General features: G+C 49.7%; 1 protein-coding gene and 1 non-coding gene across 7 annotated transcripts in view; both read right to left on the bottom strand.

Moving 5' to 3' along the window:
• Window positions 1-26,613, bottom strand: part of CHD2 (chromodomain helicase DNA binding protein 2) — a 119,177-nt gene that overhangs the window by 1,639 nt on the left and 90,925 nt on the right. For all 6 annotated transcript variants that reach the window (XM_060259791.1, XM_060259793.1, XM_060259792.1 and 3 more), the window contains 12 exons: window positions 24,613-24,788; window positions 22,021-22,062; window positions 19,684-19,823; window positions 18,997-19,135; window positions 16,816-16,966; window positions 15,177-15,299; window positions 12,393-12,521; window positions 11,080-11,217; window positions 8,975-9,109; window positions 7,326-7,504; window positions 4,692-4,791; window positions 2,724-2,934 (listed from right to left, as the gene is read on the bottom strand). In XM_060259791.1, coding sequence (XP_060115774.1) covers window positions 2,724-2,934; window positions 4,692-4,791; window positions 7,326-7,504; window positions 8,975-9,109; window positions 11,080-11,217; window positions 12,393-12,521; window positions 15,177-15,299; window positions 16,816-16,966; window positions 18,997-19,135; window positions 19,684-19,823; window positions 22,021-22,062; window positions 24,613-24,788 — 1,663 coding nt within the window. The remainder of the gene's footprint in view (window positions 1-2,723; window positions 2,935-4,691; window positions 4,792-7,325; window positions 7,505-8,974; window positions 9,110-11,079; window positions 11,218-12,392; window positions 12,522-15,176; window positions 15,300-16,815; window positions 16,967-18,996; window positions 19,136-19,683; window positions 19,824-22,020; window positions 22,063-24,612; window positions 24,789-26,613) is intronic.
• Window positions 9,499-9,565, bottom strand: TRNAS-ACU (transfer RNA serine (anticodon ACU)). Its single transcript has one exon. It is a non-coding gene; the product is annotated as a tRNA-Ser (tRNA).

The raw sequence follows: 26,613 nt of genomic DNA, 5'->3' as shown, positions 1-26,613 counted from the left end.
GTAAGCTCCAGCAGGATTGGCTACGTCAGGTGTGTGTGGCCTAACAGGCAAAGGAGCCCCTGCTACAAAAAAGCCTTGGCCATTACAAACATGGAAGCATTGGCAAGGTGCTTCGCACTGGGTTGCACGTTGGGCATATTACTGGTCATTAGCAAATTGATATTCTGATGTTAATTGAACGCACGAAGCTGCCTCACGCTGAATCACATCACTGACCTATCCCAGCTCGGACTGACGGCAGTTCTCCAGTTCCAGGCAGAAGTCTTTCACATCATCAACTACCTGATCCTTTCGACAGGAGATACCAGGGATTAAACCTGAGACTTCCCACACGCAAAGCTGATGCTCTGCCGCTATTATCTTAGTCCCAGGGCATTTTTGTCCCAGGAACTCCTTTGCATATGAGGCCACCCGCCCCTGATGTAACCGATCCGCCTGGAGCTTACAGGACTCTTTGTACAGGGCCTTCTGTAAGCTCCAGGAGGATTGGCTACATCAATAACCAACTACCCGATTCTGAGAAAAGATGAAAGTGCTGCGCTCCCTCTGAGGCTGTGGTCAAATATCGCCATAAACTTCAGTTTCTTTAAACACTGGTTTGGCGAGATGCTTTGGTTGTTAGTAAGAGGGCCACAAGTGGAGATTCTCTGACCAGGCCCCGTCCCCATACCCCGTTTATGGTATTTCAAGAAGTGTGCCTGCACATGAAAACTTACATTCAGAATTAAACCTTTAAGACCATCAAAGGTGGCAGTGGACTCAAAATTTTCCAACTGTTATGGTATGTCGCACTTTAAAGCAGGTTTTTTTTTGCTTTGGTTGCACTGTTTTCCAAATTTTGTAATTCTAGTCCCCCCGTTGCAACATTATTGGATATCTTAACGCTGTCTATTTGAAATGTTTTCTATTGTTTCTCCTGCAATGTCTTGCATCTTTGCAACCCACTCTGGCATTATGGGATGCCATTTCTTAAACAGGCTTGTTTGCTTGCATTGTTTCCCAGTCCTATCATTCCAGTCCCGTTGCACTGTTATTGAATATTTGACGCTCTCCATTGGAATTGTTTTCCATTGTTTTCCTGGCATCGTCTCCTATTTTCGCAAACCGCTTTGGCATTCTAGTATGTTCTGCCTCGGAACAACTCTCGCTCGTTTTCTTAAACGGCTCTCTTAAGCTGTCTGACTGAATTGTTTTCTACATTGTGTCGTCTGCCCCCGGGTTTCAGCGAGAGAGGCAGGTGGCAAAGGAAGCAAAACAAAATAAAACTAGAAGCCCTGTTCCAGCTTGACTGCATGGATCAGCGGGACTTTTTTTGTAACAGGAGCTCCTTTGCATATTAGGCCCCACCCCCCTGATGTAGCCTATCCTCCAAGAGCTTCCCCTGTAAGAAGAGCCCTGTGAGCGCTTGAAGGATTGGCTACATCCAGGACTTTTTTTGTAGCAGGAGCTCCTTTGCATATTAGGCCACACACCCCTGATGTAGCCAATCCTCCAAGAGCTTGGAATTCTAGCAGGGACTCCTTTGCATATTAGGCCACACACCCCTGATGTAGCCAATCCTCCAAGAGCTTGGAATTCTAGCAGGGACTCCTTTGCATATTAGGCCACACACCCCTGATGTAGCCAATCCTCCCAAGCGCTTGGAATTCTAGCAGGGGCTCCTTTGCATATTAGGCCACACACCCCTGATGTAGCCAATCCTCCAAGAGCTTGGAATTCTAGCAGGGGCTCCTTTGCATAGTAGGCCACACACCCCTGATGCAGCCAGTCCCCCAAGAGCTTACTTGGATTGCCTGCTGCAAGGAAGCCACAAGCTACAGGGCTCTTAGTAAAGGGCCTAATGTAAGCTCCAAGAGGATTGGCTAGATCAGGAGGGTGGGGCCTAATATGCAAAGGCGCTCCTGCTAGAATTCCGCCCCTCCTTGGTGGGCACGAAGAAATGTGCTGACTGGTGTTGTGATGCCCACAGTCGCCATGCTGGGAACCCCTGGTCTTGGCACTTCTTAGCAACATTAATGAGTGATGAACGGCAATCTGTTTTTATCGACAGCAGGGCTTTCTTTGTCGCAGGAACTCCTCTGCGTATTAGATGGTAGGACTCTTGTACGTGCAGCCCAGCACCTTCAAAGAAGGTGTCGTCCAGGAGATCATCGCTGTCAGTCTTTTCGGACCCACGTAAAAAATCGTTCAAAGGCCTGAGGATCGTGAATTACGTCTAGCGAGCATCGGCTGTCTTCATCACCCACGTCAACGTGATGTTTGAGCAGCAGTCAGCGCGGGGTCTCCGAGACATCCCTGCACGGGCTCCGGAGACAGGACCCCGGAAGGACAGACTCATAGCGGGTCAGCGCAGTGCCTGATTGCGAAGGGAGCCGGGCTGGCTTCCCCCCAGCCAGCCACATAACCAAGCACAACTACAACCTAACTCTCAGCTACTGTCCGGGTATTGCATCTGCCAAGACACACACACACACTCGATGTAGCCAATCCTCCTGGAGCTTACAGCAGGCCTCTGTTAGCTCCAGGAGGATTGGCTACGTCAGGGGGGAGGTGTGGCCTAATATGCAAAGGAGTTTCTGCTACCAAAAAAAAGCCCTGTATATCAGGGAGAAGAGGCACCGGCAGAAACCCTCCTGGGGATGATGCTTCTTTCACAAGACGGTCCCCTGCGAGTTCCCCAAAGGCCTAAAGGGAGAAGTAGGTATTCGCTGCCACTCCCTTACCTGCGTTACTGAAGTGCCTCTTATTCGGGTGGCCGTAATTGTCCCTCTGGTGTCCGTGCATCTGGGCGTGGTGCACGGGGGGTGGGTGGAGCTTCGGAGGATGAGGGCCGTGGGGGATCTGGGGGGTCGGGGCGTCGCGGCCGGAGCTGGAAGGCTCCTGTCGGAAGAGCTTCTTCCCTCCCGCTCCCTCCTCTTTCTTCCTTTGCTCCTGCTGCAGCCAGACCGAGGAGAGAGGGTGGAGAAACGTTAGCGACGGATTTGAACTCCGAGCCAAGCGAATTTGAACTCCGAGTTTGAAAGGTCTGGACAGATCTAGGAAGCTGCCTTCCGACAAGATAGAGCTCTGGGTTCGTTGAGCTCAGTCCTGTCAGCTTGTGTGAGGAAGACGACTGACAGTTCGGGGACAGCTTTGGGGGGGGGGGCGGAACGGGGGTTCCCCAATACTTGACCAAGTCTTCCGGCAGTAGCGAGGGTAAAGCTCTTGGAGATCTGGTAAGAAGCGGCCATGCGAAGACATCTGTTAACGGGGCGCAATAATAAAACGACCCTCTTCCAAAAGTCGAAACGGTTCACCGACGCCAGCTCTGTCCTCTCCCCTCCCAAATTAATTACCCCTTAATCACGTTCCCTCTAAGCTGTGGAGTCTTGTGAGCAAAAATTCTACTTTGTGAGCTCCTGGCATGAAAGTCGTAAGCGACTGGCTTTAAAGTTGTGAGTTCCTGCATCAATGAGTGTGGGTCATCCTTCCTGAGTTTAGAAAAATATCTGTGAGTTGGAGGCTAAAAACCTGTGAGCTGGCTCACGCTAACTCAGCTAAAAGGGAACACTGACCCGTAACTGGGGGGAAAAGATGCCTGACATCTCTGATAAAAATTTAACAGAGAAAGAAGTAACCAATCCAGCTTTATTCATGTTGGAATGTACTTGCTTATCCCCATTATAGGCAAGGGGGATTCCTAAAGCGTTTGTATTCTCCTCTCCCTCGTCTATTATATAACAAAGACAGGATCCTCCACCCTTCTATGGTGGGGGCACCTTCCGTAGAACTTAGGAAGTGATGTTTGCGTTGTCCTGCTGTCCAGCACATTACTAAAAGCCTATGTGTTGAAGGAGGCCAGGTCTTCTGCCTGGGGTTAACGGGAGTAAAGAATCCCTTTTAAAATGAAGTAGACCATAGATTTATACCCCACCCTTTTCTCTTAAGAGTCTCAGAGCAGCTTACAATCTCCTTTATCTTCTTCCCCAACAGACATCCTGTGAGGTAAGTGAGGCTGAGAGAGCTCTGACAGAAGCTGCCCTTTCAAGGACAACTCCTGCGAGAGCTACGGCTGACCTAAGGCCATTCCAGCAGCTGCGAGTGGAGGAGTGGGGAATCCAACCCGGTTCTCCCAGATAAGAGTCTGCACGCTTGATCAGTGCACCAAACCAACTGAATTGTTTTTACACCCTGCCCTTCACTCAGAGTCTCAGAGCGGTTTACAATCTCCTTTAGCTTCCCCCCCAACAAGAGACACCAGTAGAAGGGGCTGAGAGAGCTCTCCCAAAAGCTGCCCTTTCAAGGACAACTCCTACGAGAGCTATGGTTGACCCAAGGCCATTCCAGCAGCTGCAAGTGGAGGAGTGGGGAATCAAACCCGGTTCTCCCAGATAAAGTCCGCACACTTCACCACTACACCAAACTGGCTCTCTGTTTCTGAGACTAAAATTGTGCCCGCTGTCCTCAGCATTACTTCCAGAAGAAAAGTGCAACCGGGATTGGGACCACCTGCTTGCTCCTCATTATCCCCAGGCACCCAGCCCTCCAGAGGAAGCAGAAAAGGAAGAGGTTGTGGCCACATCAAGAAGGGTCCCTCTTTGGCTCCTGAACTCCTCCCGGTCTCGTCTGAATTTCCGGAATGTCCCTTCCCCTCTCCTTTGTCTGTCCCCGCCCCTTCGTATCTCATGTACGCCACCTCTTTCCAAGCTCACCTCCTCTTCCTGGGACCTCTTCTTGTGAGCCATCTTGTACAGCTTGTGCAGCTTCCTGGCGTCAAATTCCGTGAACTTGGACACAAAGATCCACAGGTTCCTAAAAGGAAGGGAAGCGGAGTAAAAGACCCCCCTTCGCAGAAGCACTGAATGAGAGTCTGGGTTTTCTTTTCTCTCCACCGGTCTTCAGGAAACCTCCAAACCACCGGAAATCCTATGCAGACCATCGCCACCCCCTTCTGAAATTCCACTAGGCCCTTTCGGAATGAGCAACGAATGTGTTTTGCGCAGCGGTGGTTACAGAGTTGGATAGGACAGAGATGGCCAAACTGATTCAGGAGCCACACGTGGCTCTTTCATACGTACTGTGTGGCTCTTGAAGCCCCCACCACCCTATCACCCATCTTGGAGAAGGCATTTGTCTCTTTAAATCACTTCTCCAAGCCAAGCCAGCCAGTGACTTGGAGTATACATTTAAAGTTGCTTTCTTTCCACCTCTCCCTCCTTCCCCCAATCTATTTTCCTTCCTTCCTTCCCCCCTCCCAGGTGTCAAACATTTGACGTTCACGTCTTGCGGCTCTCAAACATCTGACGTTTATTCTACGCGGTTCTTATGTTAAGCAAATTTGGCCACCTGGATTAGGATCCGGGAGACCTGAGTTCAGATCCCCACTCCACAATGAAGCTAGCTGGATACTCCTGGCCCTTGCTCTTTTCTGCATCATCACAGAATTGTCAGGGTAAAATGGAGGTGGAGGGTACCTTGTACGCTGCTCTTAGCTCTTTGGAGGCTCACGCCGCGTGCGTCTTGGCCAGATTGCCTCCTTCCCTGTCCCAGGCTTCTCCTTCCTCAACCTCCTCAGGGCGAAGACTCCCATCCCCCCCCCCCCCCCTCTTGGGGCCAGAACAGTCCCAGATGGGAGTAAAAAGGGAATCCCACAAGCCATTGGCCTACTGGGGTTTTCTCCACTGGCCTTCATGGCCAATCCGTCTCTGCCTTGGAGGAAATCTACATAAACTGAAAAGGAAACCAACACTCCCAGAGCGTTGACTCCTGCATGCAACAATTCCTGCACTTGCACAATGCGGTTGCAGAACGGCAGAACTCAAAAGAGACAGACGTGAGCCAAGCGACCACGGGAAAGCTCGGACACTGCCATGTCCCTGTGAAGTTCCTTAGCCCAGGCTCACCCGCCTGCCCTTCCAACAGTGCTCCCCCAGCTGAGACAATGTCCGCAGAAAATGTCTGAAGCAGCGGTGTCAAACATGCGGCCCAGGGGCTGAATGAAGCCCCTGGAGGGCTCCTATCAGGCCCTTGAGCAACCGGCTGCCATCTGCTTCCTTCTTCCTCTCTCTTCCTTCCTTCTGCATGTCAGCTTGCTTTGCAAGGCTTGCTCAATTGCACAGGAGCTACAGAGCAAAACCTCTGCTTTCTCCATTGGCTGAGGCTCCTCCCCCTCCTGTCCCATGGGGAGGGAGGGAAAGAGCCAGAGCTTCCTTTGCCCAGTTCACAAGATCCCATGGGAGAAATACAAAGAAAGCACCTTTAAGACCAACGAATGCTAATGTTTTAAGCGTGTTTTGAGGGGTTTTTTTTTTAAATCTCAATTGTGTGTGTCTGCATCCTTTATGAAGTTTACATCTCTGCTACCTAATCTTAAATAGGTAGACGCACGGCCCAGCCCGGCCCGACAAGCTCTCATTTAGGTCAGATCTGGCCCTCATAACAAGTGAGTTTGCCACCCCTGGTCTGAAGAGTTTTATGTAGTAAGACTGACAGCAAGACAGTACACAGAGGGAGAGGCTGTGCTTTGCAAAGGCTTCCATGAGAGGGGAGGGACGGTGGCTCAGTGGCAGAGCATCTACTCGGTAAGCAGAAGGTCCCAGGTTCAATCCCCGGCATCTCCAACTAAAAAGGGTCCAGGCAAGTAGGCGTGAAAAACCTCAGCTGGAGACTCTGGAGAGCCGCTGCCAGTCTGAGTAGACAAGACTGACTTTGATGGACCCAGGTTCTGATTCAGTAGAAGGCAGCTTCAGATGTTCATATGTCTGGGGGAGGGATGGTGGCTCAGTGGTAGAGCATTTGCTCGGTAAACAGAAGGTCCCAGGTTCAATCCCTGGCATCTCCAACTAAAAAGGGTCCAGGCAAGTAGGCGTGAATAACCTCAGCTGGAGACCCTGGAGAGCCATGAATGGGGCTGTGGCTCAGTGGTAGAGCATCAGCTTGGGAAGCAGAAGGTCCCAGGTTCAATCCCCGGCATCTCCAACTAAAAAGAGTGCAGGCAAATAGGCATGAAAAACCTCAGCAAGAGACCCTGGAGAGCCATGAATGGGGCTGTGGCTCAGGGGTAGAGCGTCTGCTCGGTAAGCAGCTGCCAGTCTGAGTAGACAATACTGACTTTGATGGACCGAGGGTCTGATCCAGTATAAGGCAGCTTCCTAGGTTCGTATGAACGGAGTTTGCAAAACATCCCTGCTCCGATTTGCAGGGAGAAGCCGGCCCCTACTGCAGCTGTTTTCTGGATCTCCGCGCCACAGCAATGAACACAGAACCGCACTCAGCCCTGTCTGCAGAGCTCTGCCCTGGGATGTTTCACAGAGCGTCATGGAGGGGTGGGGGGGGGGCGGGCTTACCTTCTCCACAGCTTGATGAGTTCCTGGTCGGAATAGACTTTCAGGCACTCGGAGATGCGGTCGCCAATCTTGAGCAAGCAGCTCCGGGTGTGCTCCAGCTGCTCCTGCACCGTCAGCCCTTTGTCGGGCTTATCCAGCTGCTTCAGCGCCTTCTTGACAGGCCGCATCCGCTCTTTGCACTGGGGGAGGGAGGTGGGGAGCAGAACAAAGTTGAAGGTGGGCACAAGTGTTCCCTCTAGGCTGAGTTAGTGTGAGCTAGCTCACAGGTTTTTTTAGCCTCCAGCTCACACACATTTTTGTCTTAGCTCAGGAAAAAATGGCCCCGGAGGAAACTAAGGGCGTTTTCGCACTGACCTTACGCCGGAGCGACGTCCCTCTTCACCGTGCAGCGTCTGCGCGGATTTCGCACTAATTGCTCCGCAGAACCCGGAAGAGCCGCAAAGTCCCGCGGCTTTTGCGTCGCAAGTGTAAACCGCCAAAAAACAGTTTACATTTGCGACGCAAAAGTCGCGGGACTTTGCGGCTCTTCCGGGTTCTGCGGAGCAATTAGTGCGAAATCCGCGCAGATGCTGCGCGGTGAAGAGGGACGTTGCTCCGGCGTAAGGTCAGTGCGAAAACACCCTCTCTTATGCAATAGCTCCCAACTTTAATGCCAGTCGCTCACAAAGCAGAATTCTTGCTTACGAGACTCCACAACTTAGAGGGAACACTGGTGGGTACAGAGTTACCTCCAGCCCTTCTGAATCACTTATCTAACAGGCAAGATAAGACACAGGGCCGTAAGCAAGGATTTCATGTTTGGTGGGGCCCAAAAGCAGTATTTGGGGGGGGCAGGTTTGGCCCGAAACACCTTCTCTGCTTCTCAAGTACAGCGACAGCACCCCCCCCCCCAACATTAGTCGTACTCAGTAAACCTTCCAGGGGGATCCGGCTGCAAGTAGGCTTCTCTCCCTACCCCCTACACCAATCTGAAGCCCCTTCAGTAGCAATGCTGCACTTATTCAGAGCAGCGATGAGTGGTGGTGAGCAAAGAGGGAAGATTGGAGGCCCTCCAATGGAGGAGCCATACAGATGGAACGGGGTGGTGGTGATGTTGAAAGGAATGGCCTGCCCCCCTCGGCCCTCGCCATAGCTACGGGCCTGGTAAGACAACCTTTGGGATGGGCAGAGAAGAAGAAGATGATGATATTGGATTTATATCCCATCTTATACTCTGAATCTCAGAGTCTCAGCGCAGCTCACAATCTCCTTTAACTCCCCCCCCACCCTACAACAGACGATCTTTGAGGTAGGTGGGGCTGAGAGGGTTATCACAGCAGCTGCCCTTTCAAGGACAACTCCTGCGAGAGCTAGGGCTGACCCAAGGCCATTCCAGCAGCTGCAAGTGGTTCTCCCAGATAAGACTCCGCACACTTAACCACTACACCACTACACTGACTCCCGGAGAAGAGGAGAGCGACCGAACAAGGGATCTGGAGGGACACTTGGCATTCCCACACCTGTCCCCAAAAGCAAAAACATCAAGTGGATTTTAAAACCTGCCAGAGCCTTGCAGTCCTCACTGCTGGGGAGAACGTTCTGCTTGCCAATCTGGGTATCTTCAGCCGCTACCAGCACCCCCCGCCCCCCCCCACCAGAAGAGAACTTACGATGCTGAAAGTTTCCTGGTCCAAGTCATCGTCTTCGTCCTCCCCGATCGGGATGGGCTCACTTCCCGCAGTGATGTGGACGGGCCCCTGGACTCTTTTCCCTTTGCCGCTGGCCTTGGCCTCCCCACCTTTCGGCTACAGAAAGGACAAAATGAGTGGCCTTGAGCCATTTGAAGTATGTTGCCAGTTTAGACATTTCAGTGGAGACGTTTTGCCCCTAACGAGCCTTTACTACTATATGAGATTACGATTAATCCTTTGCCTTACAAAGAATTTGGTTTGGAAACAGGAAGACAGCTAGCACACCTGTCGCACAGGACTTTAACTTGGGGGACTGACAATCTGACTATATGAATTTTGTGTCTTCATTTGAAACGGATAATTGAACATATGAACATCTGAAGCTGCCTTCTACTGAATCAGACCCTGGGTCCATCAAAGTCAGTATTGTCTTCTCAGACTGGCAGCGGCTCTCCAGGGTCTCAAGCTGAGGTTTTTCACACCTATTTGCCTGGACCCTTTTTTGGAGATGCTGGGGATTGAACCTGGGACCTTCTGCTTAGTAAGCAGACGCTCTACCACTGAGCCACCGTCCTTCCCCCAGACATATGAACATCTGAAGCTGCCTTCTACTGAATCAGACCCTGGGTCCATCAAAGTCAGTATTGTCTACTCAGACTGGCAGCAGCTCTCCAGGGTCTCAAGCTGAGGCTTTTCACACCTATTTGCCTGGACCCTTTTTTGGGGGATTGTACCTGGGACCTTCTGCTTCCCAAGCAGATGCTCTACCACTGAGCCACCATCCCTCCCCCAAATTGAGAGGATCGTATTTTGCGAGCAGTCAGGATTTGCTGGCATTGAAGGCTTCTGACAGAACTGTATATTGATTTATGGGTATGGATTGACTTGCAAAGGAATCGGATGTCGTAAACCTCTGTGGATATTTAGATTTGTTTATCGGAGTAAAGGTGTTTGTAATTTTCTCAACAAGAGCATTGTTCAATTTGCATAGTAATTTAAGTCACATTTTTTTTTTAATTTTCGTTGCTCTCTTCGTTACTGGCAAAAAGCAAAATTATGATGAATTTTGAAAACCAGTAGAACGGATTTTGAATCCAGCGGCACCTTTAAGACCAACAAAAGTTTATCTGAGATACGAGTTTTTGTGTGCGTGCACACTTCTTCAGATCTTCAGACATATATAAATGGACTCGAAATCCATTCTACTCCAGACCAACACAGCTGCCCACCTGGATCTATCTTTCTGGAAATCAAAATTTAAACACACTGCAGAATTCAGTTTTCCCTGGTGCAGAATTTAGGGCCTTACACAGTGAACATATATGAACATATGAAGCTGCCTTATACTGAATCAGACCCTTGGTCCATCAAAGTCAGTCTTGTCTTCTCAGACTGGCAGCGGCTCTCCGGGGTCTCAAGCTGAGGTTTTTCACACCTGTTTGCCTGGACACTTTTCTGGAGATGCCGGGGATTGAACCTGGGACCTTCTGCTTCCCAAGCAGATGCTCTACCACTGAGCCACAGTCCCTCCCCCAGTTTTTTACAGCATGAAGTAGAAGCCTAAGGCCTGCTTCACATACATGCACATTCCCTCTCCTTGCCTGACAAGGGAAATGTATGAACAGAACTACTGAGAAACAATGCGGTGAGGAGAAAATTGAAATTATTCTCCATGCTGGTAGCTCTGCGCCTGCAAACAGGAATAGTCATCAGGGTTCAGCACAGCGAGGTGCCAGCTAAGTCTGACGCCCCAGCGAGAGACGCTTGGCTTCTCCGCTCCTGCTGAAAAACAAGATGCTGCTGCTGACAATTTCCCCTTTCTCGTTGCTGTGGGAAGCTGCACAGAGCTAGAGTCATGCTCAGACATCTCTCTCACCAGGAAGGAGGAAATAAGGCCAGAGAAGCCCCCAGCTGTGCTGCAGACCAAATCTCCCACTTTCTGCCTGGAGAGACAGAGGAGAGAGTGGATCTGTAACTCTCTCAGACTAACTTTATCCCAGGAAATACCAAACTCAGTACAGTAGGTAGGGGGCCTGATAGGAGCATGTTTGACACCCCTGGTTTACATGACAGCCACCCAGTACCTTGTTCTTGTCTTTGGTTTTCCTTTTCTCTTTCTCGCCTTCCTTTTCTTTCCTGCTCGCTGACTGTTTTTCTTTGTTCTCCTTGTTCTCTTTCTTCTTCTGCTTCTTTTTCAAGGGGCTTCCATCCAATCCATCCTCCTGGAAGAAGAAAAAGAAGCAGCATCAACAGCGCCGCGCCGATCCGTGTTTTCATACTCTCGTCGCTAGACTACTGCAACGTTCTCTGCGTCGGGCTGCCCTTGGAGATAATCCGGAGACTACTGCTGGTTCAAAGCGCCCTAATCTTGGTTGTTATTGACAGCACATCTTGGCAGCTTTAAAATAACACCACTAGCTGCTGGTTGGTTTCCAAGTTCAAAAGGCAATGGTGATCACCTTTAATGCAGTAATACTCAGTAGCTCAGGACTCTCGTGTGGCTCTCTGGCATGCCCCCCATGGCTTGTCTGAGTACTATTCTCCAGTGTGCCACCTGCCCCATGATGCCAGGAAACGGGCAACACCCTTGCCCACTGGGGCTTGAGGATGGCAGGTGGTTTTCACCTTAAAAACAGATTACAAACATCTCCAGTTCGGTGGAAAGTGACCCCACCTCCAAAGAAGAGCTGCTTCAAACTGTTACAGAACATGGATTCTCTCTCTCGCTCACACACACACACACACACACACAAAGGCTGATGTGGATTACAAGCAACGGTGGGGGGAGAAAATCCTTGAGCTCACTTGGACATTGAAATTCTCCCGTTTTTTTCATTAGCAAAATGGCTGCCAGTAGTACAGGCGAAGTGAGCTTGGAGGGAGTGTTTGGGGAATTTTGTGTGCCTATCTATTATGGACTTTTCACTGTTGTCTTGTTACATGCATTCCCTTGAGGGAGCCACCGGAAGGAGGGACGGAATTAAAGAAAGCCGTGCAGGGCTCCCCCTTAGTTTCATCGCTTTTGTAGGAGCTGTATTTACTAACCTCGGTGTCAAGGCAAAGAGAGATGCATAATGATGCAAACGGCGGTCAGTGATTTCTATGGCGTATGTGTGTTTCCTTCTCCCACTGGTGCCAAAAAAATAATTCCCTAACCTTTCCCTATGCTGGTCTTATGGAGACTGTCATTCCCAGCTTTTGTTTTTTAAAGTCTCCTTCTAGAATGGTCATGTTGTCAAGTGCACACATATGTATTTTATATTTCTGCGCAAAGGAAGTATTAAGAGTTTTAAGAAAGATTTTTATGTAACACTTGTTCACGTCTTGCAGCTCTCAAACATCTGAGGACTATTCTTTGTGGCTCTTACGTTAAACAAGTTTGGCCACCCCGGCTTACCTTGACCTCACCCTCTTCTAAAGGGTTGTCAGAGTGCCGAGGAGAGGATGCTTCGTTCCCGTGCTCATCCTTTCCCTTGGGCGATTTGTTTTCTTTCTTGACACGGGCTTTCCTCTTCTTCAGCTTGTTCTGTGACACGACATAACAGTTAGGGTGGGGAAAAAGACACACTAGGCATTATATGATTCAGAGCCCGTGACATAGGAGCATGTGAGGCCCACCTGCCACTGGGCCGACCTCTCCCCCAGCCCACCCTCTGATCACTGGGAATCCTGCCCATTCTTCTCTCTGAACTCCAAGGTCACCCATAGCAGAACCAGTTTAAAACAGGGGTGGCCAAACATGCTTAATGTAAGAGCCACATAGAATAGACATCAGATGTTTGAGAGCTGCAAGACAGTAGTTTAAGAACAGGAAGAAAGGTGTCAAGCGCGCTTATTTCTGTAACATGTTTTTCTTATAGAGAAAGAGCAGGTCACCAGCTCTCCTCCGCTCCCCCCCCTTATTTACAACTATTGGGCAAGTAATAAATCCATCTGGCCCAAGGATGTTTATATTACAGCCTAGCTGGTATTACTTTCAAGTCGCCTCTCCCACAGGTTCACACAGACATCTCTTATCTTCTACCAGAATGGTTGATGTTTCAAATAGCCTAAATTCCCTAGTAATAAAATAGGTAGTGGTTTAGCAACCTTTGAACCCGTGACTCAAACATGCATCTGTATGGTAACCTTTGATGATATCCAATATAGCAACTGTATAACTGTGTGTACCTCATTACTCCCAAGGCTTGTGTCCTTGGCACAGCTCCTGAGTTTCTAACAATAAAACAGCTTTGATTTAAAACAAAAGACTGCTTATTGAGAAATATCGGAGGAAGGAAGGAAGGAAGGAAGGAAGGAAGGAAGGAAGGAAGGAAGGAAGGAAGGAAGGAAGGAAGGAAGGAAGGAAGGAAGGAAGGAAGGAAGGAAGGAAGGAAGGAAGGAAGGAAGGAAGGAAGGAAGGAAGGAAGGAAGGAAGGAAAGCAACTTTAACTTTAAATGCATTCTCCATGCCACCAGTTGGTTTGGTGAAGTGATTTAAAGAGAGAAATACCTTCTCCAAGCCAGCCAATGGGGGTGGGGGTGGCTTTGAGAGCCACACAATATGTGTGAAAACGCCACATGTGGCTCCTGAGTCGCAGTTTGGCCACCCCTGGTTTAAAACCAACTCCTTGATGCACAGACACTAGTCTCCCTGACCACAGGGTTGTACAGGGCTGCAAACCTGAATGTCCTTGGCCAATAAAAGAAAGACAGCCAAAATCCAGACGAAGGAGGAAGAGGAAAAAAGTTTATCTCAATGAACTGAGAGAAGAGCTAGGCCAAAGTCTGCAAAGCCAAGCTGCTCTACTTTCTCTTGATGACACGTTGGCACATGTTAGCATATATACACACAGTTATTGGCTGCAACATCCAGCATAATCTCATCACGAGAGCCAGCTACGTATGACTGATACACTTTGCCACGGTGGCATCAGTTCATTGACTAAAAAAACTGATATAGCAAAAAGAAAAAAATCTATTTTGCATGTGCCTGGACCAGATAAATCCAGTTTGGGCTCTAAGAGCCCCCGACTTCTATTGTTGCTTAGAAACACAGCAGAAGTGCAATAAGGCATGGGATAGAGAAGGCAGAGAAAGAAGTACTTTTCTCCCTTTCTCACAATACGAGAACTCGTGGGCATTCGATGAAATTGCTGAGCAGTCAGGTTAGAACGGATAAAAGGAAGTCCTTCTTCACCCAAAGGGTGATTAACATGTGGAATTCACTGGCACAGGAGATGGCGGTGGCTGCAAGCATAGCCAGCTTCAAGAGGGGATTGGATAAGCATCTGGAGCAGAGGTCCATCAGTGGCTATTAGTCATAGCTTATCGTTGGGCCATTGGCCTGATCCAACATGGCTTCTCTTATGTTCTGATGGCACCTGGGTTTTTTGGCCACTGTGTGACACAAAGTGTTGGACTGGATGGGCCTCTGGCCTGATCCAACAAGGCTTCTCTTATGTTCTTATGTGACACAGAATGTTGGACTGGATGGGCCACTGGCCTGATCCAACACGGCTTCTCTTATGTTCTTATGTGACATAGAGTGTTGGATGGGCCACTGGCCTGATCCAACATGGCTTCTCTTATGTTCTTATGTGACACAGAGTGTCGGATTGGATGGGCCACTGGCCTGATCCAACATGGCTTCTCTTATGTTCTGATGGCACCTGTTTTTTTTGGCCACTGTGTGACACAAAGTGTTGGACTGGATGGGCCTCTGGCCTGATCCAACATGGCTTCTTTTATGTTCTGATGGCACTTGGTTTTTTTGGTCACTGTGTGACAGTGCTGGACTGGATGGGCCATTGGCTTGATCCAACATGGCTTCTCTTATGTCTGGGGCAAGTGATGCTCTGTATTCTTGGTGCTTGGGAGGGGAAACAGTGGGAGGGCTTCTAGTGTCCTGGCCCTACTGATGGACCTCCTGATGGCGCCTGGGTTTTTTGGCCACTGTGTGACACAGAGTGTTGGACTGGAGGGGCCATTGGCCTGATCCAACATGGCTTCTCTTAGGTTCTCAAGGCAAAATGCACGTTATGTTTCAATTACAGATAAGACCGGGATGTCGGCAGCTCTTCTGTCTTTTCTTCTTCTCAGTCAGGCCTAGCTGCGTGTTAACCTTTAAGAATGTCACTTAAGCTGAGTCCCACAACAACGCGAGGCCTCCGCCTTCTCTGCTTTCCTGGCCAGCACTGACCTCTTCCGGCTCCTTCACCCCCTCCTTCTTTTCGAGGTCCTTCTTGAGCAGTTTCAACAGGTAATCCACTCGGGCCTGGAGCTGCTTCCCCTGGGGTTTTTTGTCCGGCTCGACAGGCAAAATCTAGGAGAGAAGCATTTGGAGAGGGACACGTCAACCATTAGCGCAACTCCAATCAGAGAGGCGCACCAAGCGTGCACACGGGTGATGGGTACCTCGAGCTTCGCTGCTAGTGCCAGGAACGCACATAAAGCTGTTTTACAAGGAATCAGACCATCTGTCCATTTAGGTCAATGGTATCTGCTCAGACTGGCAGCAGCTCTCCAGGGTCTCTGGGTAACGGCTTTCCGCATTGTCTAACAATAGCTGATCCTCTCAACTGAGGATACCCAGGCCTGAACCGGGGACCTTCTGCATGCCAAGCAGATGCTCGGACAGTGAGTCACAGCTCCTCCACAAAATGCAGAGGGGAAGAAGAAGAAGATATTGGATTTATATCCCACCCTCCACTCCGAAGAGTCTCAGAGTGGCTCACAATCTCCTTTACCTTCCTCCCCCACAACAGACACCCTGTGAGGTAGATGAAGATATTGGATTTATATCCCGCCCTCCACTCCGAAGAGTATCACAGCGGCTCACAATCTCCTTTCCCTTCCTCCCCCACAACAGACACCCTGTAAGGTAGATGAAGATATTGGATTTATATCCCGCCCTCCACTCCGAAGAGTCTCAGAGGGGTTCACAATCTCCTTTACCTTCCTCCCCCAAAACAGACACCCTGTAAGGTAGATGAAGATATTGGATTTATATCCCGCCCTCCACTCCGAAGAGTCTCAGAGTGGCTCACAATCTCCTTTCCCTTCCTCCCCCACAACAGACACCCTGTGAGGTAGATGAAGATATTGGATTTATATCCCGCCCTCCACTCCGAAGAGTCTCAGAGCGGCTCACAATCTCCTTTACCTTCCTCCCCCACAACAAACACCCTGTGAGGTGGATGGGGCTGAGAGAGCTCTTATAGCAGCTGCCCTTTCAAGGACAACCTCTGCCAGAGCTATGGCTGACCCAAGGCCATTCCAGCAGGTGCAAGTGGAGGAGTGGGGAATCAAACCCGGTTCTCCCAGATAAGAGTCCGCACACTTAACCACTACACCAAACCGGGTAACATGTTAGGCTGTTGTAGCATAATAAAACAGAATTATAGGGAGGAAGAGATTGGATTTATACCCTGCCCTTCTCTCGGAGTCTCAGATCGGTTTATAATCTCCTTCCCTTCCTCTCCCAGCAAAAGACACCCTCGGAGGTAGGTTGGGCTGAGAGAGCTCTGAGAGAACTATGATTAACCCAAGGTCACCCAGCTGGCTGCACATGCAGGAGGAGTGGAGAATCAAACCCGGCTCTCCAGATTAGGCTCCGCCGCTCTTTAACGCTATCAGGGCTTTTTCTGTAGCAGGAACGCCTTTGCAAATTAGACTACACACCCCTAATGCAGCCAATCCTCCTGGGAATTGCTCTAACTGAAGGAAAGGAGCTTGCCACTCAGCTTCTAAGTTCTTTTGCAAGGGGACGGGCCAGCCGCTGGAAGAAACCACACATGGTGACGAAGGGGAGAAGTGATGCGCGCAGCACCTTTTTGTACCTTGTCTGTCAATTTCAGCTCTGGGTCCGATTTGATCAGCTCCCAGTTCCCGTAGCCGTGCTCGTAGACACCCAGGAGCAAGCGAGCGTCGTCCTCCACGCCCCAGTCGACATCGAAATGGGCGGCCTTGGCACGGCAAGAGAGGCAGAACCTTGAAAGAAGGAATCCGAGAGCAACGGTGTTGGGAAGGAGGCTCTTACCTGGAGGGTCATCCTCTACCTCTGCCCACAGCAGAAGGAAGAAAAGGACAGGTGTGCGCGTGTGTGGGAGGGATGCCTCTTCTAAACCTTCCATAACTACGGGACACAGCTTTGCTCTAGATCAGGGGTGGCCCAACTTGGGGTGATCAGGGGTGGCAGCTTGGGAGCCACATGTGGCTCTTTCACACATATTGTGTTTTCTCAAAGCCCCCACTGCCCCCATCAGTCGGCTTGGAGAAGGCATTTCCCTCAATAAACCCCTTGTCCAAGCCAAGTCAGCCAGCAGCTTGGAGAACACGTGTAAAGTTAAAGTTGCTTTCTTTCCACCCCTCCCTCCCTCCCTCCTCCCATCTATTTTCCTGCCTTCCTGGCTACCTTCTTGGGGTTGTCAGGGCTGTGTTGGAAAATACCTGGAGACTTTGGGGGGTGGATCTGGGAGATGAAAGGGGTGTGGTGAGGGGAGGGGCCTCAGCATGGTCCAATGCCGTAGAGTCCACCTTTCAAAGCAGCCATTTTCTCCAGAGAAGCTGATCTCTGCCAGCTGGAGATCTCTAGGCCCCACCTGGAAGCTGGCAACCTTCCTTCCTTCCTTCCTTCCTTCCTTCCTTCCTTCCTTCCTTCCTTCCTTCCTTCCTTCCTTCCTTCCTCCCTCCCTCCCTCCCAGACTTGAAGCTCTCAAACATCTGATGGCCATGTCTTGCGGCTCTCAAACATCTGACATTTATTCTGTGTGGCTCTTATGTTAACCAAGTTTAGCCACCCTTGGTCTAGCTCAGCCAAGGTCACCTTTTAAACAAAAAGGCACCATTTCAATAAAAATGATAATCCAAGTTCTGTCTCTCAGCTGCACCCTAGCAGAGGGGACCCCAATGTGGTGACTTTGGGAGCTATAGCACCCATCGACCTTTTTGGGCACCACCCCCCCCTCAAAGATTACAGAAAGTGGGTGGAGCCATGTGGGGCTTTTGCCCACCAAGGCATCTGATTGGCCACCGAAGATCTGATTGACTGTGCAGATTTTTCCAAATGCTGCTTTGACAAAGATATTCGCTGTGTGACGGCAGCCATTTTGTGGCTCGTTGGCAGCCATTTTGTGGCTGCGCTCACTGTGCTGTGCTGGAATTCCATAGGCTCAAAAACCTAGTCACCCTCGAGTGACCAAGCAAGGAACCCCTACAATGGAACCCCTACATATGAAAGTGCAAGCGCCATTCTTGACAGCTTGTCTCTTGTTCAAGAGAAATCCCACTGGCTAGTGGAAGAAAGGAGGAAAGCACTCTCTACGGGACTATATTTGTAGAACACACCTTGGTTGGACTGAATTCACCATTCATGGACTGCACTTTATTAATAATTTCTTATCGCTCTGTATTGTAATATAGATAGATGATGGATAGAAAGGTTTGTTATTAATTGCACCATCTTATTATGGTTTTTGTCTAGCTTAGAGACCACGGTGCCTTGTGTTTTGTTAGCCATTCTCGACAGCAACCCAGACCACAAGGGAAGAGAGCAAAAAGCCTACGCCCAGTCCTAGATGCTGAGGCCAAGGCACGTTTCCCCCCAACCCCAGGGCCAAGCCACGTTCCCCCCCCCCCTCACCCAGCCTCAACAGATCCCTTTGGAGTGCCTCACAATCCTCTCCGGTTCTCACCACCCTGAACAATTTAGTGTCGTCTGCAAACGTGGCCACTTCACTGCTCACTCCCAACTCCGAGTCATTTTCTGAATTTCCGGCATTCGCTTCTATGAGAAAGAAGCAATGAACCAGATGCAAAGCTGCCCCGGGGGGGGGGGGGGGATGCTGGGGCATCTGTGCACTGATTGAGGACCTCCGTCCATCAGTTGCCACGATGGACGTTTTGCTCGTCAGACCAGCAAAGCGAGCGGCCCAGCATTAAAGGCAATTCAAACCGGGGTGGTCCTCCGTCTACTGTACTTGCATTTCATCTGACCCAATTCCGTGACTCCCTCCGCTCACTTTTTCCTCTCCTCCAGGTCCGCGGTGATCGCCTGATGCAGCATTGCAAATTCCTCCTCGTGCTGGATGATGGCTTTCACGTTCACCTGGACGCTGGAAATCTTGATGGTGGGGCCCCTCCGCTTCCCTGGCCCTTTTCCTGAAAAGGGCACAGCTACAAACGATCAGAAAGGGACGCGTGCTATCTGCGTGCTACTTGTCAGCACCACTCACGAGCACAAGGGTGCCACCATCCTTCCTGACTCTGCGGCCGCTGGAGTCGATGGCAGCCCTGCTTCCCAAAGGTAGACTGGGATCCCTCTCTCGCTCTCTCTTTTTTTGTGTGTTGCAATTCTCTCTGTATCAGTTTCAGAATAACCAAACCTCATCCCGCAAACGTGTCTTTGCTACAAACAATTCTGTGCTATTGCAACCGTTCTCTACAATATTTACAAACATACAAAACTTTCCAATGCACCGCCAAAGAATCCCGTATCGCCAGGGGTGGAATTCTAGCAGGAGCTCCTTTGCGTATTAGGCCGCACAACCTTGATGTAGCCAGTCCTCCAGGAGCTTACAAGGCTCTTTTTTGTAAGCTCTTGGAGGATTGGCCACATCAGGGGTGTGTGGCCGAATATGCAAAGGAGCTCCTGCTAGAATTTCACCCCGCGTATCGCTAATCCCGTAGACTCAGCATCCAGGCCTTACCTTCCGTCGGGTTATCCTTCAGCTGTTCCTCAAACTCTTGCATGGCCGAAACGCAGCTGTTGTGAAGAAGGTCCCCCAGACGCTTCAAATCAGCCACCGACTTGTCCACCAGTTCAGCATCTCGAGCAATACACTCCAGTCTGAGGAGACGGGGGGGGGGGGAGGGGATATAAAATAGATCCTTAACACCCCCAGAAAGGGCACCATTTAAGTCCTGTGACACAGAACCTGCCTCAAATGAAATAAGGGCATTTCTAACTCTGTAAAAGGGAAAACAAAGAAGGGGAAAGAAACTTAACCCCAAAAACTGGAGTAAGAAACCTGAAAGGTTAATGTGCAATTCAAGGGCCAAACATTAAAAACAAAGTGTAAAATAAATCATAAAACCAACATACGTGTTTTTATTGCAGAAAGCTAAAACCATTTAAGGGCCCGTCGTAAGCCTCTATCCTACGTACAATCGTTTTTTTTATGACTGTACATGGTTTTATGATTGTACGTAGGATAGAGGCTTATAGGCTTCCCAATCCCCAGGTCCCAGAGGGGGATCCCCCGGTTTTACAGGCTTCCCCCCTCCCCCAGCCAGCTGGCCGGCGGGGGAAGCCCCACCCCCACAGCCATCATGCACCTCCATGAACAATTCCCATAGGGAATGATGAGGAATTGATCTGCGGGTATCGGGGGGCTCTGGGGGGGCTGTTTTTTGAGATAGAGGCACTATATTTTCAGTATAACATCTAGTGCCTCTCCTCAAAATACCTCCCAAGTTTCAAAAAGATTGGACCAGAGGGTCCAATTCTATGAGCCCCCAAAGAAGGTGCCCCTATCCTTCATTATTTCCTATGGAAGGAAGGCATTTAAAAGATGTGCTGTCCCTTTAAATGTGATGGCCAGAACTCCCTTTGGAGTTCAATTATGCTTGTCACACCCTTGCTCTCGGCTCCGCCCCAATGTCTCCTGGCTCCACCCCCAAAGTCTCCTGGCTCCTCCCCCAAAGTCCCCAGATATTTCTTGAATTGGACTTGGCAACCCTAGATGCTTATGATGGGCCCTTAAATGGTTTTAGCTTTCTACAATAAAAACATGTATGTTGGTTTATGATTTATTTTACACTTTGTTTTTAATGTTTGGCCCTTTAATTGCATATTAACCTTTCACATTTCTAACTCTGTCTCATTATTACTTTTGTAGGTTATGTCTGTAAAAACTGTCCCCTTGGGTCAAAAGAAATTTTAGCTATATAATCACAGGCTATATGATGTCTTATACCAGGGGCGGCCAAGCTTTCTTAATGTAAGAGCCACACAGAATAAACATCAGAAGCTTGAGAGCTGCAAGACATGAATGGGAAGGAAGGAAGATGGGGGGAGGAGAGAGAGAGGTGGAAAGAAAGCAATTTTAAATACATTCTCCAAGCCACTGGCTGGCTTGGCTCAGAGAAGTAATTTAAAGAGAGAAATGCTTTCTCCAAGTCAGCTGAAGGGGGCTTTGAGAGTCCCTCAATGTGCCAGTTTGGCCACCCCTGTTTTATACCAATTTGTGCTATAGGTGTTAGTTTGAGCCCACCTGTTCGATAAGCAGTTTCTCTGTGTACATTTACACCACACTCTCGGGGTTGTTGCTCTTATTAAATTTTAGCTCGCTGCCCCTTGTTAATTGTTGCCCCTTGCTTTCCTTTTAACATGTATGGGTACTATTTTATCTGTTTGATAGTTTATCGTACCCCGCCCTGAGCCTACTTGGGATGGAGGGCAGGGTCTAAATCCTAATCAGTAAATAAATCAGGCAGGCTTCAGCAACTGAAAACGCCTCTCGCTCTTTGCTCTCCTAGCTATGGAGAGCCAGTTTGGTGTAGTGGCGAAGTGTGCGGACTCTTATCTGGGAGAACTGGGTTTGATTCCCCACTCCTCCACTTGCAGCTGCTGGGATGGCCTTGGGTCAGCCATAGCTCTCACAGAGGTTGTCCTTGAAAGGGCAGTTTCTGTCAGAGCTCTCTCAGCCCCACCCACCTCACAGGGTGTCTGTTGTGGGGGGAGATGATATAGGAGATTGTAAGCCGCTCTGAGTCTCTGATTCAGAGAGAAGGGCGGGGTATAAATCTGCAATTCTTCTTCTTCTTCTATACATGTTACCCACAAGGGAAATCTACCGAGAGATTTCCAGCCTCCCAATAGGAATTCTCTCCAAACTATACACACATTAACTTGCAATTGCTGCTCTACCCTCTCATCCTCCCCCCCCCCCCAATAAACATCTAACTTTTGAGAAATGCAGGCTTCAGAAAACAAACTGAGTCCACAAACTGGCTCTCAGGAGAACAAATCTAGCGGCACTTACCGTTCCAGGGGAACGCCAAACTTCTTATAGGCCTTGATAAACCTGAGGGAAATAAATAAAACAAAACCATGTCTCAGAGATGTCTGCATCACAGCCTGAGCATGCCAATCGACATTCCTTAATTCACGTGGCCACAGCAAAAAGCACTTCAAGAGAACGAGGCCTACTTCTTGTTGGCCCTCCAAGCATGGACGGCCTTCACCTGACACTAAAATTAAGAACATAAGGGAAGCCATGTTGGATTAGTCCAACACGCAATGGTAAAAAAAAAAACAAAAACCTAAGTGCCATCAGGAGGTTCACAAGTGGGGCTAGAAGCCCTTCCACTTTGTCCACCCCCAAGCACCAAGAATACAGAGCATCACTGCCCAAGATAGTTCCAATAATATGCTGTGGCTAATAGCCACTGATGGACCTCTGTTCCATATGCTTATCCATTCTCCTCTTGAAGCTGGCTATGCCTGTAGCTGCCGCCACCTCCTGTGGCAGTGAATTCCATGTGTTAATCACCCTTTGGGTGAAGAAGGACTTCCTTTTATCTGTTCTAACCCGACTGCTCAGCAATTTCATTGAATGCCCACGAGTTCTTGCAGTGTGAGAGAGGGAGAAAAGGACTTCTTTCTCTACCTTCTCCATCCCATGCATAATCTTGTAAACCTCTATCATGCCACCCCGCCGTTGACGTTTCTCCAAGCTAAAGAGCCCCAAGCGTTTTAACCTTTCTTCATAGGGAAAGTGTTCCAAACCTTGAATCATTCTAGTTGCCCTTTTCTGGACTTTTTTGCAATTAGTATCTTGCTGGAACCAGGTGAAGACTTATTTCCCTGCTTGCTGATTCCCACCCCACCATCCCTTTTCATTTTTCATTCCATTTCATTTTATTTAGTTTATATCCCGCCCTTCCCACCAAAGCGGCTCAGGGCGGCTCACAACACAAAAGTTCTAACACAGGATTAAGTTTTAAAACACGTCAATTTACAACATTTAAACAATAAACCAGTAAAAACAGTAAAACAAAGCCATTTACCAAAGTACCATACTACAGCCTTGTATTCGAAATTTTCAAGTACCGATCAGTTGTATGCCAACCGGAAGAGGACTGTCTTACAGGCCCTGCGGAACTGCCCAAGGTCCCGCAGGGCCCTCACCTCTTCCGGTAGCTGGTTCCTGTTGTGACACCAAATCTACATTTTTTTTAGTTGCTACTTTCATGAGCTGTTGCTGGTTTTAATGCAATTGTTTTTTTGCTGTTTTAACTTCCCTGCTGAGATTCCTGCGCTCCACAGCTGCATTAGCAAGAAGACCCTCTGCTGTAATTTTATTGCTTTCATTTACCGTACTGTCAAGAGCCCTAGCCATTGTTATTATGTATGCTTGCTCTCTAGAAGAAACGGCAACTCGAGCACCCCACGAGGGAGACCAGTTCGCTCCTTCCCGGCCTGGCCTTCAAGGTTACTCCAGTATGTTATCTTGAGGTGATTACATATGCCGCTTGGTAGTGTGAGAAACAACATTTAATTATTTTGTGCGAGCTTTTTGCTTTTGAATTGATCTGGCGCCCGAGACAAAAGGCGCGTTTGTAAGGGCCGCAATGAAAGTATGTATCTTAACACACCTGCAGTTGTATCCCACTGCTGACACTAGCTCGAACGGTGTCACCAGCGCGATCTTACAATAAACGCTTATCCTGAACTGATGGAGAGTCGTTATTATTGACGATAGTTCCCGTACCTGACATTACCGCCGTAGAAGAATGCAAAAAGGACAAAGGACCATTGTAACCCTTCCTGAGATCGTGGGATAAATCGACTGATATCAAATTGATGGCCGCATGCTGACCAGTATCTGTGGGGCCTTTGGGCAGTCTGCACCCAGTGCTGGATTAAACCCAATGGTAGTCAAAATCTTGGGGGGCCCTTGTCTCTGTCGGAACACCCGCAGCCCGCGGCCCCCACTGCAGCCTTCAGGCTCCTTCTCAAAAGTCCCTTGGACAAAACCATGGTGGGGGGGGGAGTCAGAGAGAGGCAAACTTGGCGACAACGCCAGCAGCAGCCGCACCAGGCAAGTCAGGCAAAGAGCAGCTGTCTGCACATGCAGGCTGGGAGGGTTTGGTGTAGTGGTTAAGTGTGCGGACTCTTATCTGGGAGAACCGGGTTTGATTCCCCACTCCTCCACTTGCACCTGCTGGAATGGCCTTGGGTCAGCCATAGCTCTGGCAGAGGTTGTCCTTGAAAGGGCAGCTGCTGTGAGAGCCCTCTCCAGCCCCACCCACCTCACAGGGTGACTGTTGTGGGGGAGGAAGGTAAAGGAGATTGTGAGCTGCTCTGAGACTCTTCGGAGTGGAGGGCAGGATAAAAATCCAATATCTTCATCTACCTCACAGGGTGTCTGTTGTGGGGGAGGAAGGGAAAGGAGATTGTGAGCTGCTCTGAGACTCTTCGGAGTGGAGGGCGGGATATAAATCCAATATCTTCTTCTTCTTCTTCTTCTTCTGCAAGCAGGGGGGAAACTGGGGGGAGCCAGCCCGGGGCCCCTAAAGGTGTGGGGGCCCATACTTGGCCTAATGGTTAATCCGGCCCTGTCTGCACCAACCTCCTGATTTCTGAGTCTGTGAAGCCTTCCACCGTGTCCTTCCGAACGCTCCGGGGTCGCCCTCGGCGCTTGGGCCTCTTGTCGTCGTCCGAATCCTCTGTCTCGCTCTCAGAGCCTGAGGATCTCTGCAGCTTCCTCTTCATCTCGCTGTCCGAATCGCTGTCATTCGCCTGAGCCTGAGGGAGGAGAGAGGTCGACAGCCGAAGGGTCAGCAATGTGCTCCCCCTGTACCCCAAATGCTTCATGAAGGCAAACCAGATTTGAGTTACAGGAACGGGCTTTTGTGGTAGTTGAGTGAAAGCACCAGGGAAACCTTGAGGGCTTGTTTTTAACAAAGCAACAGCAGGCTGGTGGAGGGCTTGAGCAGTCTTGTGAGGCCCGGATACGCCACAACGCAAAAGATGACTTCCTTGGGAAACTAAATCTGATTTCGCATTGGGTACCTTTCCTGTATTTCCACAACACCTCAGCATGCACACAGTCCAGGCCAGCCCTCACAGGAGCAGAGCTCCAAAACCTCTAAATTTTATTGTGCTCTTTCTTTCTTCACCCCCCCCCCAAAAAAACCCCTTGCTTTTGGGCTCCATTGTTCAAATTCCGAGAGAATTTTGCTGCCCTCTAAGATCTGACAAGCTTTCTAATATTTTTCTCCACAAAAAAATGGGGAAACAACCAAAACACATCAAGCTGACAGATGGAAATCTTCATCATGCCACTGGGGCCACATCAGAGAAAGTCGTTTAAAAAGTATGAATGGGAGTAAGGTTTGATTAGGACAATTCTAATTCAAGAAGCATTTTAAGCAGGTCTTTTTTTGTAGCAGGACCTCCTTTGCCTATTAGGCCACACGCCCCTGATGTAGCCAATCCTCCTGGAGCTTACAGTAGGCCCTGTATGAAGAGCCCTGTAAGGAATTCTAGCAGGACCTCCTTTGCATATTAGGCCACACACCCCTGATGCAGCCAATCCTCCTGGAGCTTCCAGTAGGCCCTGTACGAAGAGCCCTGTAAGGAATTCTAGCAGGACCTCCTTTGCATATTAGGCCACACACCCCTGATGCAGCCAATCCTCCTGGAGCTTCCAGTAGGCCCTGTACGAAGAGCCCTGTAAGGAATTCTAGCAGGACCTCCTTTGCCTATTAGGCCACACGCCCCTGATGTAGCCAATCCTCCTGGAGCTTACAGCAGGCCCTGTGAGAAGAGCCCTGTAAGGAATTCTAGCAGGACCTCCTTTGCATATTAGGCCACACACCCCTGATGCAGCCAATCCTCCTGGAGCTTCCAGTAGGCCCTGTACGAAGAGCCCTGTAAGGAATTCTAGCAGGACCTCCTTTGCATATTAGGCCACACCCCCCTGATGTAGCCAATCCTCCTGGAGCTTACAGCAGGCCCTGTACTAAGAGCCCTGTAAGGAATTCTAGCAGGACCTCCTTTGCCTATTAGGCCACACCCCCCTGATGTAGCCAATCCTCCTGGAGCTTACAGCAGGCCCTGTACTAAGAGCCCTGTAAGGAATTCTAGCAGGACCTCCTTTGCCTATTAGGCCACACCCCCCTGATGTAGCCAATCCTCCTGGAGCTTACAGCAGGCCCTGTACTAAGAGCCCTGTAAGGAATTCTAGCAGGACCTCCTTTGCCTATTAGGCCACACCCCCCTGATGTAGCCAATCCTCCTGGAGCTTACAGCAGGCCCTGTACTAAGAGCCCTGTAAGGAATTCTAGCAGGACCTCCTTTGCCTATTAGGCCACACCCCCCTGATGTAGCCAATCCTCCTGGAGCTTACAGCAGGCCCTGTACTAAGAGCCCTGTAAGGAATTCTAGCAGGACCTCCTTTGCCTATTAGGCCACACCCCCCTGATGTAGCCAATCCTCCTGGAGCTTCCAGTAGGCCCTGTATGAAGAGCCCTGTAAGGAATTCTAGCAGGACCTCCTTTGCCTATTAGGCCACACCCCCCTGATGTAGCCAATCCTCCTGGAGCTTCCAGTAGGCCCTGTAAGAAGA

The sequence above is a fragment of the Heteronotia binoei genome, chromosome 19 (assembly GCF_032191835.1).
Source record: "Heteronotia binoei isolate CCM8104 ecotype False Entrance Well chromosome 19, APGP_CSIRO_Hbin_v1, whole genome shotgun sequence".
Classification (NCBI taxonomy): Eukaryota; Metazoa; Chordata; class Lepidosauria; order Squamata; family Gekkonidae; genus Heteronotia; species Heteronotia binoei.
This window is presented reverse-complemented; position numbering and strand designations above follow the sequence as displayed.